The 14,268-nt window shown below is 45.1% G+C and overlaps 2 protein-coding genes across 4 annotated transcripts in view; one reads left to right on the plus strand and one right to left on the minus strand.

Moving 5' to 3' along the window:
• The window catches only part of TIMP4 (TIMP metallopeptidase inhibitor 4), a 63,563-nt gene extending 54,668 nt beyond the window's left edge, over positions 1-8,895 (minus strand). Inside the window, exon 1 of the mRNA XM_063940773.1 lies at positions 8,639-8,895. Within this exon, the coding sequence (XP_063796843.1) occupies positions 8,639-8,762 (124 nt within the window). The 5' untranslated portion in view covers positions 8,763-8,895. The remainder of the gene's footprint in view (positions 1-8,638) is intronic.
• Positions 1-14,268, plus strand: part of SYN2 (synapsin II) — a 590,154-nt gene that overhangs the window by 460,567 nt on the left and 115,319 nt on the right. The gene's annotated exons all lie outside the window — the stretch shown is intronic.

The raw sequence follows: 14,268 nt of genomic DNA on the forward strand, positions 1-14,268 counted from the left end.
TTGTATTATTTTATTTTTTTTAAATGATGGGTCCTATGGCCGAAGTGCCCCACAACATCCTTCATTGGGGAAACATGAGATACTGAAGACAAAAAAGCTTCCACGCCTAAAGTGATATCTGATTGCAGCTGTTTATAGTTACCTCTGGCTGGAGGGATTCCTAAATAGGGAGAATCTGTCTCCCTAACAAAAAAACCTTCTAGGATCCAGTAGTCAATGTAATATAATCTAACAGTAGGGTAGTTACCAATGTGAGATGTATAGATGAGAGTAAGGTAGGCATTTAAAGATATAACTAGAGGAGAATGTGATCAGGCCTAATAAGGAGTCCTGTAGATTGGTAGTCACACAGGAAGTCTCATAAGTTGGAGTGAGGGAGGTTGCATGAATGGTAGAGATGTTGAGGTCTGTAAATGTACATGTGAGTGATTTTAGTTGGATTGTCCCATTTTTGCACTGCTCCGCAAAGCAGGTCACATGGGTGCTCCAACCGAACTTTGCAAGGAACGCCTTCATTTTGCCCATTCCCTCCCATATTCCTGTGCCAACAGCTGCTCCTCAGCAACAGGGGCCATCTTGCTCTGCAAACCTATGCACGTCAATAGAAGTTGTGAGAAAAAAGAGAAGTGTGTGAAAAATCTAAAGCTGTTTTTGCACTGCTCATCATCAGTTCTGTACATGGCCCCACAGTCTTGGAACCTCCATACTGCACTATTGGATAGAGTAGAATACAAGTAGCGAGTATCAACAAGCATTGAATCCAGAGTTCTGTTTGTCTATGACTGCCAACACCCCCCACGCTGCCGACAAGACTACACTCTGGTCTGTGTCATTTACTTTCTCAGATCACCTTATCCAGCTCCTCTTTTCTCAGACACTGAGCCGGATTTGAATGGGATCCGTTATTGTTCCGCTGTTAGTTACACAGAACTGACAGCCAGCAGTGCACATTTCACCCCGCTTCACTTCTCCCGTCCTGCTGGAATTCTTGAGGTTTTTACTCTGTAGCTGGATGGGGTTTGTATCCATGCATGCTGTAAAAAGAATCAGCTAGACCAGACAAAAGAGAACTGACAAGTAAAGACAAAATGTCACACCACTAATCACTCTCACAAAAGTGAGGAGGAAAAGTGCTTGGCCCAAACCTAATTAATTTCTCTGCTTGTTTCTTGTAAGGGATCTAACATGAATCCTGAGCCTTTTCAGAACACTTTCACAGCTAGTTGGTAACTGGGGATCAGCAATATTGTTTGAAGTTGACCCTCAAGAAAGTGCACAGTTGAACAAACGTGCTTTGTTTTACGGCAGCCAAGGAAACGTCTTGATTGATCCCTTATTAACGTTATTTTTTTTTTCTTCTTTAGTGTGAAGGAGCATGTTTAAACTTTATAGATGTTATATCCCTTTCAAACAAAGAAAAGCTGAAAAGTGATTTATACATAAGTATTTTATAAAAGCACTAAAGCTGATTTTTTTATATATGCCATATAAGGGTGAGTGATTTAAATTGGCTTGAAGAGGATGGTCAGCTACCTACAGCATATGACTGGCTGCAATATGAAATCACATTTCTGCACTGCTGCACAAAGCAATGTGCCCCCAACTGAACTTTGCAAGGTGTGCCCATCACCTCCCATATTCTTGTGCCAACTGCTATTTCTCTCAAAAACAGCCACCTTGCACCATAAACTTCAAGAGATATGTTTATCTTTCTGCTGCCCTTCAGCCATGTATTTATATTATCAGACAGAATTGTAAATTTTTGTTTCTGCGCTGGTCTGCAGCACAGATCAGCTGTACAGTATTCTTTGTTTTGTGTTTAATTGTAGCATACACACCAAAAAACAGTGCTACAGTATGTAATGATATAAATAAAGGGCTAAATAGCACAAAATTAAGCTACATAATTCCATGCTTCGTAAAAAAAACATTAACAAAAATGCGGCAATGTTTACACAAGCAAATAAATTAAATTAATCATCTGGGGGTGAAAAGCCATGGGGTAGGTAGTCATGGATGTAGAAGTTGAGTCATCTATTGTTCCTTATTCCCACAAATTTTAATACCTGACAAATTAATGAGGTATCTGCCAGCTGCTTATCTTAAGATGTTCCCTATTAATGTTAGGGGTTTATTTAACAACATATGGTGACAGGAAAGATTTTCTGGAAAGTCTAGTTTCCCATATTTCCCATCATTTGAGAGGGGGTAATTTGGGACTTACGGGTACATGTACTAAGCAGTGATAAAAGTGGAGAAGTGAGCCAGTGGAGAAGTTGCCCATGACAACCAATCAGCTGCACTGTATACTTTTATAGTATGCAAATTATAAATGTTACGTCAATGCTGATTGGTTGCCATGGGCAATTTCTCCACTGGCTCACTTCTCCACTTTTATCACTGCTTAGTACATGTCCCCCTTAGTACATGCAAATAGGCATTTCCAAATGGCACATTGAGGGCGTGGTCATTTGTTGCACACACCAGCCATTATTGGAGTATTCTAAGCATGTGCAGTAGAACTGTAAAGGTGCCCATACACTAGACGACCTGTAAATTATGATTTCTCATTACTGATTTCCCTTGAACTCCCCTGGCAGTCCTGGGCAAACGATATAGTACAATACACATGATATATCTTTAAGATATATGTTAAGATCTGGGAGTGGCTACATCCAGGAGCATGCTGTTGTTGACAATAGCTTCAGCTCTTCACTGCAGCAGAGAAGATCAGAAGCTACGACCAACGATCAGCGGGACCGCGCATCATTATCGTTCACAGACACTGAATGATTTGCACTATTATGAACGATTTGCAGTTCCGATCCGTCATAAACAGCCAAATATCGTCTAGTGCACAGGTTCTCAAACTCGGTCCTCAGGACCCCACACAGTGCATGTTTTGCAGGTCTCCTCGTAGAATCCCAAGTGAAATAATTAGCACCACCTGTTAACCTTTTAAAATGTGTCTGTAAGTAATTAATTCACCTGTGCTCCTGCTGGGTTACCTGCAAAACATGCACTGTGTGGGGTCCTGAGGACCGAGTTTGAGAACCTGTGGTCTAGTATATGGACACCTTAAAAGCCTGGATATGGGTTTCTTCCAGTTCCAATTTCATGGAAAAACAATGAATAAAAAAAGAAAAAAATAGAGAATATATGTTTTTTACTTAAAAAAAAAAATGCTTTCTTTAAATAATATAGCATGTTTTCATGTAAAGGACTTGCAGCAGAAATCCTTCTCACAAGTAATGTGATACCCACAGGTAGCCGGAGTGAGCTATTTCTGGCCGGCAGGGGGGGGGCTTCTTAAATTAGGAGAATCCAGGAGTTAACTCCCTATAATAAATAACCTCACATGATTAAGCAATCAATTTAATGTAATTAGGTATGGTGCAGAGAGTGATACAGGTGTATAAAGGTAGGTAATGCTTAAACTCTATTTTCCACCTAGATGATAAGCAAACAATGTTGCTTTGAGCTGCTGGGGAGTCGGGAAGATCCCTGATGGGCACCACTGATTTGTATGCCCTCTGTCGCAAGTGCGCAGGCCTAAGGCAACAGTGCCATTTAATATAGCCGCACGCTGACTGCAGTGCAGCTGCTTGCCGGGCAGTCTTCAAGGCTGTTTTGACTGACCTAGCTTTGGTGGTGGGTGGGTTAATGGGGCCGGGAAGCTAATCGCGGGTACCGGGTCACTGAACTACTGGGTAAATACCATGAAACTCTGCAAAGAGGTCAGAGGAGCGTGTGTTGAGCTCTGATTGGAGGAGCCCATCATATGCTCCACTGACCTGCGGAGATCAGCAGCCTCATGGGAGTGACTCATTGTGAGGCTATGGGGGATTTTCAGTGTTGTTAGCAAACCCAAAAAGTTAGCAATTGGGCAAAACCATGTGCACTGCAGATGGGGCAGATGTAATGTGCTGAGAGATTAGATTTGGGTGGGGTGTGTTCAAACTGAAATCTAAATTGCAGTATAAAACTAAAGCTGTCAGTATTTACCCTGCACAGAAACAATATAACCCACCCAAACCTAAAGGGACCCATACACTACTGCGACATGTTCATCTGACATGTCGCAGGTGATCGCTAGCAATCACCCCGGCAGACTCCCGGGCAGCAGGATGGCCCAAGATACATCGTATGCTGTCATTTTGCATCCGATATATCTTGGGCGATCCCAGCCATGCCTGCGGGGTCCCACATATCACAAGTGCAGCACGTTCAATCTGGAGGATTCGATCCGATGCTTACGGGGTCGCGCATCAGATCGGATCGGATACACAGCCAAAATGCCCAATTTCATTGAATATATCGTCCCTAATGCCCGAATTGGGCTGAAATCGGGCATAATCGTTCTAGTGTATGGGGCCCTTAACTCTCTCTGCACATCTGCCCCACCTTTAGTGCAACATGGTTTTGCCAAATTGCTAAGTTTTCTGGTTTGCTAACCACCGAATAACCCCCAATGCCTGCTCTTCCGGGTGGCTTCTTCTGAGTACATTGTACAGGGATGGACTGGGAGCTCCTTTCCCTTCTCTGCTACCAACAATTTACATAAGTCTTTTCTGTGGGGAACTGGGGTAATAATGTGTGTTTTATTTATTTTTTTCTGTGGGGAACAGTGTATGTTTTTTTTCCCTAAGGGGGCAGTGTGTGTGTTTTTGGTGGGGACCAATGTGTGTGTTTATTTTTCCCATGGGTCTAATGTGTGCATTTTTCCCCATGGGGGCCAATTTGTGTGTTGTTGTTGTTGTTGTTTTTTCCGTGTGGGGCACAATGCGTTCATTTTTTTCCATGGGGTCTCATGGTGTGCCTTGGCAATATTAAAATCTTGTTCAGTGTGTTGCAAGTTCAAAAAGGTTGAAAATCACTAGTGTATACAAGTACAGTTTTGACCATTTGACCACTGATCCAATAACAAGTGTGTCCCTAACCCTCAGTCTCCATCTGTCAGAGACATTATCCCCCTTTCATTGCTGCCCATACAGTATGTAGACATGGGGCTAGATGCATCATCGCTTGGAAAGTGATAAAATGGAGAGTGAAAAGGTACCAGCCAATCAGCTCCTATCTGCCATGTCACAGGCTGTGTTTGAAAAATGGCAGTTAGGAGCTGATTGGCTGACACTTTTTCACTCTCCATTTTATCACTTTCCAAGCGATGATGCATCTGACCCATGGTGTTGTAAAAAGTGTTTGTGTAAACTAAAACTTTCTAATTTGTTTTCCATGAAAAAAGCAAAAAAACAAAGACATTTATTTGAGAATTAGTTAGATTATCTGATTCAGAGGTGGATGCAGCTGCAAATGCTGAGTGTGCAGAGACTGAGTCACCAGCTTTCAGCATCTGTGCACGCAGTAATACAGATTGATGCGTCCTTAGATGCCACCATCAGTCGTACCATAGAAACTTGCAGCAGCCCTATGGTAGGTGCGGTGTCTCCGGCAGGTCATGGCATCCTATACCTGCTGCTGTGCATTTGTGAATGCAGCCACTTGCATTGATAGTTCCGCAGCACTCCCATAATACGCCCGCTGTACGTTACATTTTTGTGTGCATTTCTATCCACTGCCCAGGAGCACCCATCACTTTTCCACAACATTTCTGATACCATCCACCTCGACCGCAACAGCACCTTTGTGCGCTCTCTCTGTGTAATCCATGCCCCATGCAGTTTTGTACAATATTTGCTCGTGTGCATTTGCGAAAATCACTCAACTAGATGAACTTCGGTATTGCATGCGCATTGCGTGCTGCTCGGAATCAGGCCCTGGGTACCATAAAATACTGAGAGGCCATTTTTAAGTTCAACACATTTTGCATCAAATATGCAGGCATAAAATGCTCAAGGAAGGTAAGATGTATTTTTTTGCAGGTTGCAGAGCTGGGCCTATCTCAAACTGCGTCTATCACTGTAAGGGCATATGCACTAGTTGTATGGAAAGAGAACAGTAGTACAGTATACAGTATGTGCCAGGTTCAAGCCAGGAGAAAACACTACTGCAGTATACAGTATGTGCCGGGTGTAATGCAGGATCATCCACTAGGACAGTGATAGCCAACCTGATACACTTTGGGGGCCACATTAGCTGTCCTTCTAACCTTTATAAGGGCCACACAAGAGCATACTGTGATAAAGATGACGATATGTCCTGCAAGATAGGGATCAATGATAGTGAAAAAAAGAATGTGAAACTGACCTTATTTGAAAGGTATTTTGACTATATAATATACTATGGTGCTACTATAATGCCTAGCCACTCCTCTCTGGTCAGATAGCCACACCCCTTCCAGCAGCTGGACATGCCCCTTAGTGGGCACTGTGATTGCATTCCCCTTGTGAACCCTTCATACCCCAGTCCAACATTGTAAACAACGATGGTTGACAAAACAATTTCAGATAAGTAAAGTAGGATGTCTAGTACAAATAGAGGGGTTTCTGCACTGCATAACCATACCTCCCAACTGTCCCGATTTTGGTGGGACAGTCCCGTTTTTCACAGTCTGTCCCGCTGTCCCACCCATGGGTCGCAGTGTCCCACGGTAGGGAGGGGGGCAGTTGGGGGATCCCCCTGTCACCCGCTGCTCTGAGTAGAGCAGCGGCGAATAGATGCTGTCTATTATTATTATTATTATTATCCTTTATTAATATGGCGCCACAAGGGTTCCGCAGCGCCCAATTACAGAGTACATATGCACATAATCAAAACAAGAAAACAGTGACTTACAGTTGAAGACAATGTAGGACAAGTACAGGGTAACTAAGCATAACTACACCAGTAAACGACAGAGATAAGTTTCAAGGTGGCCAAAAAACTGCAGGATTTGGGCAGTTGAGGATTATTAACGTAAGAAAAGGATAAGCACATGAGGGAAGAGGGCCCTACTCGTGAGAGCTTACATTCTAAAGGGGAGGGGCAGACAGACAGGGGTGACACAGATGGGGTAGACCGAGCATGGGACAGAGGGTTAGGATGAGATTTGGCTGGGTTTGGTAAAGAAGTGGGTCTTAAGAGCCCGTTTGAAGTTCTGTAGAGAGGTGGAGAGTCTGAGGAGTAGAGGTAAAGAATTCCAGAGAAAGGGAGCAGCACGTGAAAAATCTTGGAGATAGGAGTGGGAGGAAGTAATCAGAAGACAGGAGAGTCGGTGTGCATTAGCAGACGGGTGGGGGTACACGGGACATGGCCAGCAGCTTCACTGAGCTCTGTTCATGCCCCCATAATCACGAAAACGGGGGCATGGCTTGCGATCACTGCACTTTCTGCAAATCCACTCCCCCTAGCTGATAGGCCACGCCCCCTTATTAGATAGACAATATGGGAGGTAGGGCATAACCCTGTCATAAGTCACCACTGTATTCTAGAATATGTGTATTGAGTATTTTTCTTTGAAGTCAGGATCACATAACAGTAGATGATGAATGCAAACAACACACACACACACACACACACACACACACACACACACACACACACACACACACTGAATAAAACAGAGAATTGCAAGTTTAAAAAGTTAAAATTGTTAGGAAAATATAAAATATGTTTTATACCTGACACCACAATAGCATCATTTATTTAGGTAAATACTCAAACTATCGTGATTGTAGAAATAAATAATTTGTCTTCGCAAAACTACATACCGACAAATTTGGTGTAAGTAATACTCTGGGAGTTAGGCGTTTGGCCCACAAAGATAGTCTAGCAGCATCCTAAGAAGCATTAATCAGTATGCACAAAGTGCGATCTGCACTATAGAGATGCAAATTGTGAGGTTCTGCAGAGAGCCATGTTGTACACTTAGTACACACAGGATGAGATCTAAGGAGCCACAGCATGAGATGATGAATTAAATGGACTTTACATTTTCAACTGTGTACCCAACAACAGGAGACCAAGCACAGAGAGCAATACAGATCAGTTATTCACCAATGTCTCAGATTTCTGAATGTGACCCTTTCATAAAATGTATCGGCAGCTGGAATTCTAGAATACAGATTCTCATCCGTTTACATACTTGATCATTTTAAATCTGAGCACTTCTCACTGTCCAGTGTGATACAAGACCATTTTCTCCGCAGCTGTCCTTTAGCAGCCACATTTATATTCAGAAACAAGTAGTAAGCTGCCCAAATATTCAGAACCATTTTCACCAGAACCTTCAGCATTTGTTTTTGTTTCTTTTAAATACAAGATATTTGTAAACTGTCTAATTTCTAGCAAGCTAGAAAAAGGACATTGCATGATCGTAGTGCTAAAGGAAGAGACCACGTTTGTGGTTTGTTTGTAAATATCCTCTGTAGACACTATTAAGGTTAGAGTAAACTTCATAGATTATTTACATATCTATAGATTGTCAGCTGTGTCTGTCTGTTATTACCCAGTATTGTTTTATTACTGGTTTGTTCCCAATTGTAACGCACAACAGAATATGCTGGCGCTACATAAGCATAAAAGTTAATAAATAAGACAGAGCATTTAGAACACAATCTATTTAATTACATACAGTGGATTTAACTCTACAAACTTGAGGAGGGAAGAAGAGGGTTTTTAGTCATCGCCTCTGTATCCACTGTCCAAGTTACCTAATAACCGGATTTATCATACATTGCTTGTATCTGAGGGGACTCACCAACGTCTGAGTGACAGAAATGCTCCTGCGGATGAGCGCGTAAACAGCTGCACGCCTCTGTCAGCTCCTTAAGGGTGAAAAAGAAGAGAGCGCAAAAGAGTAAAGTGTGTATAAAAGGATTCATGGTGCGTTACAACATGCACCTCTGGCCAAGCAAGTGATTCCCTTCAGGAGCTGCAGGAAAGCAGTGTATGTAGTCTCCTTCCCTCTGATAAGTGCAGGAAATGTTCAGGCAGAGGACAGGCTTCTTATTTCTGTGGCACGGACCCCCTTATTTATGGAAGCACACCAGTAGCCCCTCCTTCTCAACACAGTACAACACCAATCGCAGGGGGGAAATCAAGCGTGGCAGTTTTATTTTCACATAAGCTGTCACTCATACTTTATTTCCTCTGAGTCTCCCCATCTAGTGCGCGTCACATATTATTTACATGAGGCGTTTGTCCAGCATCATAGCAATGTGATTATTTACTTTATGTAATTACAGACTCCCCCTCTCTCTCTCTCTCTCTCTCTCTCTCTCTCTCTCTCATAAGGTAAGCATTAATTATAATTTATTGGTGGCCTCTCCTTTCCAGGAGCATTTTTTAGATTGGTCATTAAATATAACCTGTTTTCTTTGCATCTGTTTGTATAATTGATTTATTTATAGTAACAGCTGGCATATTACTTTTGTCTGTATTTGTGCCCATAAGCACCTATCCTTAAATCATGCCAAATAGCTCAATTTAGCACACCCCAGGGACCAGTACAACTGACCCTTAATGTGCATCCTGCCACGCACTGTTGTTCTTAATCTAAAACTTTTTATTACAGATGGAGCCACGCTAGTCGTGGCTCCGTCTGTGCCTGGGTGCGACTAGCGACTACAGGCATCTCTAGAATGAGACAGCGTCTCCGTCCGGGCGGGCAGACGCTCTCCCATTTATAGCATATGGTGCGAAAAGGATGGGTAAATGGGTATGCTGTTAATATACTGTACCACCTGTCAGGATCCTGGCGTTCAGCAAAATGCCTGCGGTCGGCATCCCGACCGCAACCTCATATTTCCACTCGGGTGGTGGGTCCACGCCACCACCCGAGTGGGAATATAACCAGTGGTGAGCAAAGCTCGCCACTGGGTCTGATGCGCAGAGAGCCCGCGAGAGGACTTCCTGCGTTCGCTGACGGTATGCCGGCTACCAGGATGGCGCTGTTTGGCTACTGACAGACGGTATATCCTATGTATTCTGGATAAAAGAGGACACTTCTGTTACACATCATAGCCACTCGTGCACATCTGCCAACTGGGGACTCTTGGAATTTGGGGAGGTATGTACCATTCACTGCTAGAGCAGTGGAGACTGGATGCAGCACACTGCCCATGGTGACGTGCAGATAGTGTTTTCAGGGGAGAGGAGGTGGCCCGGTGCATCAGACGTGTTGGTTGTGCTCCCGTGATGCACGGTCATGTCCACACTTGTCTTATTCTCCCAAATAAATGTTGACAGATACGCTCATCATCTTTTCTCTAACGTCCTAGTGGATGCTGGGGACTCCGTCAGGACCATGGGGAATAGCGGGCTCCGCAGGAGACAGGGCACATCTAAAAAGCTTTTTAGGTCACATGGTGTGTACTGGCTCCTCCCCCTATGACCCTCCTCCAAGCCTCAGTTAGGTTTTTGTGCCCGTCCGAGAAGGGTGCAAACTGGATGGCTCTCTTAAGGAGCTATTTAGTAAAGTTTTTTTTTTAGGTTTCTAATCAGTGATTCCTGCTGGCGACAGGATCACTGCAACGAGGGACTTAGGGGAGAGACTGGCAACTCACCTGCGTGCAGGAGGATTGAAGTCTTAGGCTACTGGACACTGAGCTCCAGAGGGAGTCGGAACACAGGTCAGCCTGGGGTTCGTCCCGGAGCCGCGCCGCCGATCCCCCTTACAGACGCTGAAGAAAGACGGCGGAACGGAGGTCCGGAAACAGGCGGCAGAAGACTTCACAGTCTTCAGAGAGGTAGCGCACAGCACTGCAGCTGTGCGCCATTGTTGTCACACGGCTCACTGACACGGTCACGGAGGGTGCAGGGCGCTGCTGGGGGCGCCCTGGGCAGCAATATAAATACCTATTTGGCAAATAAATACATCACATATAGCCATTAAGGCTATATGTATGTATTTTAACCCAGGCCAGTTATTAAAAAACCGGGAGGAAAAGCCCGCCGAAAAGGGGGCGGAGCTTATTCTCCTCAGCACTCAGCGCCATTTTCCTGATCAGCTCCGCTGGTGAGGAAGGCTCCCACTCTCCCCTGCACTGCACTACAGAAACAGGGTTAAAAGAGAAGGGGGGCATAAATTGGCGATATAATGATATATTAAGAGCGCATATATAGAAACAACACCTTCTAGGGTTGTTATATACATTATAGCGCTTTTGGTGTGTGCTGGCAAACTCTCCCTCTGTCTCCCCAAAGGGCTAGTGGGTCCTGTCCTCTATCAGAGCATTCCCTGTGTGTGTGCTGTATGTCGGTACGTGTGTGTCGACATGTATGAGGAAAATGTTGGTGAGGAGGCGGAGCAAATTGCCTGTAATGTTGATGTCACTCTCTAGGGAGTCGACACCGGAATGGATGGTCTACTTATGGAATTACGTGATAATGTCAACACGCTGCAAGACGGTTGACGACATGAGATGGCCGGCGGACAAATTAGTACCGGTCCAGGCGTCTCAGACACCGTCAGGGGCTTGTAAAAACGCCCATTTACCTCAGTCGGTCGACAGACACAGACATGGACACTGACCCCAGTGTCGACGGTGAAGAAACATACGTAATTTTCCTTTAGGGCCACGAGTTACATGTTAAGGGCAATGAAGGAGCTGTTACATATTTCTGATACTACAAGTACCACAAATAAGGGTATTTTGTAGGGTGTGAATAAACTACTTGTAGTTTTGCCTGAATCAGATAAATTAAATGAAGTGTGTGATGATACGTGGGGTTCCTCCGATAGAAAGTTATGGGCGGTATACCCTTTCCCGCCAGAAGTAAGGGCGAGTTGGGAAACACACCTTAGGGTGGATAAGGCGCTCACACGCTTATAAAAACATGGCGTTACCGTCTCTAGATACGGCCGCCCTCAAGAAGCCAGCTGATAGGAAGCTGAAAAATATCATGACAGTATATACACACATACTGGTGTTATACTACGACCAGCAATCGCCTCAGCCTGGATGTGCAGCGCTGAGGGGGCTTGGTCGGATTTCCTGACTGAAAATTTTGATACCCTTGACAGGGACAAGATTTTATTGACTATAGAGCATTTTAAGGATGCATTTCTATATATGCGTGATGCGCAGAGGGATATTTGCATTCTGGCATCAAGAGTAAATGTGATTTACATATCTGCCAGACGAAGACACGACAGTGGTCAGGTGAGGCAGATTCCAGACGGCATGTGGAAGTATTGCCGTATAAAGGGGCGGTCCATCGGACCTGGTGGCCATGGCAACAGCTGAAAAATCCACTTTTTGTTACCCCGAATCACATATCGGCAAAAAAGGACACAGTCTTTTCAGTCTCAGTCCTTTCGTCCCCATAGGGGCAGGCGGGCAAAGGCCAGTCATATCTGCCCAGGGGTAGAGGAAAGGGAAGAAGACTGCAGCAAGCAGCCCATTCCCAGGAACAGAAGCCCCTCACAGCTTCTGCCAAGTCCGCAGCATAACGCTGGGGCCGTACAAGCGGACTCAGGTGCGGTAGGGGGTCATCTCAAGAGTTTCAGTACGCAGGGGGCTCACTCGCAAGGGAACTCCGGGATCCTACATGTAGTATCCCAGGTGTACATTGGAAATTCGAGACATCTCCCCCTCACACAATTCACAGGCTGTATTCCCAGCAGGTGATAATCAAAGTACCCCTCTTACAACATGGAAGGGGGTAGTATCCCACACTATATTGTGGTACTGAAGCCAACCGGCTCGGTGAGATCTGAAATATTTGAACACTTACATACAAGCGTTCAAATCAAGATGGAGTCACTCAGAGCAGTGATAGCGAACCAGGAAGAAGGGGACGATATGGTGTCACTGGATATCAGGGACGCTTACCTACAGGTCCAAATTTGCCCTTCTCACCAAGGGTACTTCAGGTTCCTGGTACAGAACTGTCACTATCAGTTCAGACGCTGCCGTTTGGGTTGTCCACGGCGCCCCGGGTCTTTACCAAGGTAATGGCCGGAATGATGATTTTTCTTAAAAGGAAACATGGACGCTTTCCTGATAAGGGCAAGGTCCAGAGAACAGTTGGAGGTCGGAGTAGCACTATCTTAAGTAGTTCTACGTCAGCACGAGTGGATTCTAAATATTCCAAAATCGCAGCTTTTTCCGATGACACGTCTACTGTTCATAGGGATGATTCTGGACACAGTCCAGAAAAACGTGTTTCTCCCAGTGGAGAAAGCCAGGGAGTTCTCCGAGCTAATCGGGATCCTCCTAAAACCAGGAAAAGTGTCAGTGCATCATTGCACAGGAGTCCTGGTAAAAATGGTGGCTTATTACGAAGCAATTCCATTCGGCAGATTTCCCGCAAGAACTCTTCGGTGGGATCTGCTGGACAAATGGTCCGGATCGCATCCTCAGATGCATCAGCGGATAACCCTATATCCAAGGACAAGGGTGTCTCTCCTGTGGTGATTACAGAGTGCTCATCTTCTAGAGGGCCGCAGATTTGGCATTCAGGATTGGATGCCGGTGACCACGGAGGCCAGCCTGAGAGGCTGGAGAACAGTCACACAGGGAAAAAATTTCCAGGGAAGTGTGATTAAGTCTGGAGAATTCTCTCTGCATAAATAAGCTTAGAGCAAATTTATAAGGCTCTAAACTTAGCAAGACCTCTGCTTCAAGGTCAGCCGGTATTGATCCAGTGGGATAACATCACGGCAGTCGCCCACGTAAACAGAAAGGGCGGCACAAGAAGCAGGAGGGCAGTGACAAAACTGCAAGGATTTTTCGCTAGGCGGAAAATCATGTGATAGCACTGTCAGCAGTGTTCTTTCCGGGAGTGGACGACTGGGAAGCAGACTTCCTCAGCAGGCATGACCTCCACCCGGGAGAGTGGAAACTTCATAGGGAAGTTTTTCAGCATGATTGTGGACCGTTGGCAAAGACCAAAGGTGGACATGATAGCGTCCCGCCCGAAAAACGGGACAGGTATTCCGCCAGGTCATGAGACCTTCAGGCGATAGCTGTGGATGTTCTGGTAACACCATGGGTGTACCAGTCAGTGTATGGGTTCCCTCCTCTGTTTCTCATAACCAAGGTATTGAGAATTATAAGACATAGAGGAGTATGAACTATACTAGTGGCTCCGGATGGGCCAAGAGGGACTTGGTACCCGGAGCTTCAAGAGATGCTCACAGAGGACTAAGGGCCTGGGGAGCTAAGAAGGGACTTGCTTCAGCAAGTACCATGTCTTTTCCAAGAATTACCGCGGCTGCGTTTGACGGCATGGCGGTTGAATACCGGATTCTGAAGGGAAAAAGGCATTCCATAAGAGGTCATACCTACCTTGGTCAAAGCCAGGAAGGAGGTGACCGCACAACGTCATCACCACATGTGGTGAAAATATGTTGCGTGGGTAAGGCCAGGAAGGCTCCACGAA

The sequence above is a fragment of the Pseudophryne corroboree genome, chromosome 9, assembly GCF_028390025.1.
Source record: "Pseudophryne corroboree isolate aPseCor3 chromosome 9, aPseCor3.hap2, whole genome shotgun sequence".
Classification (NCBI taxonomy): Eukaryota; Metazoa; Chordata; class Amphibia; order Anura; family Myobatrachidae; genus Pseudophryne; species Pseudophryne corroboree.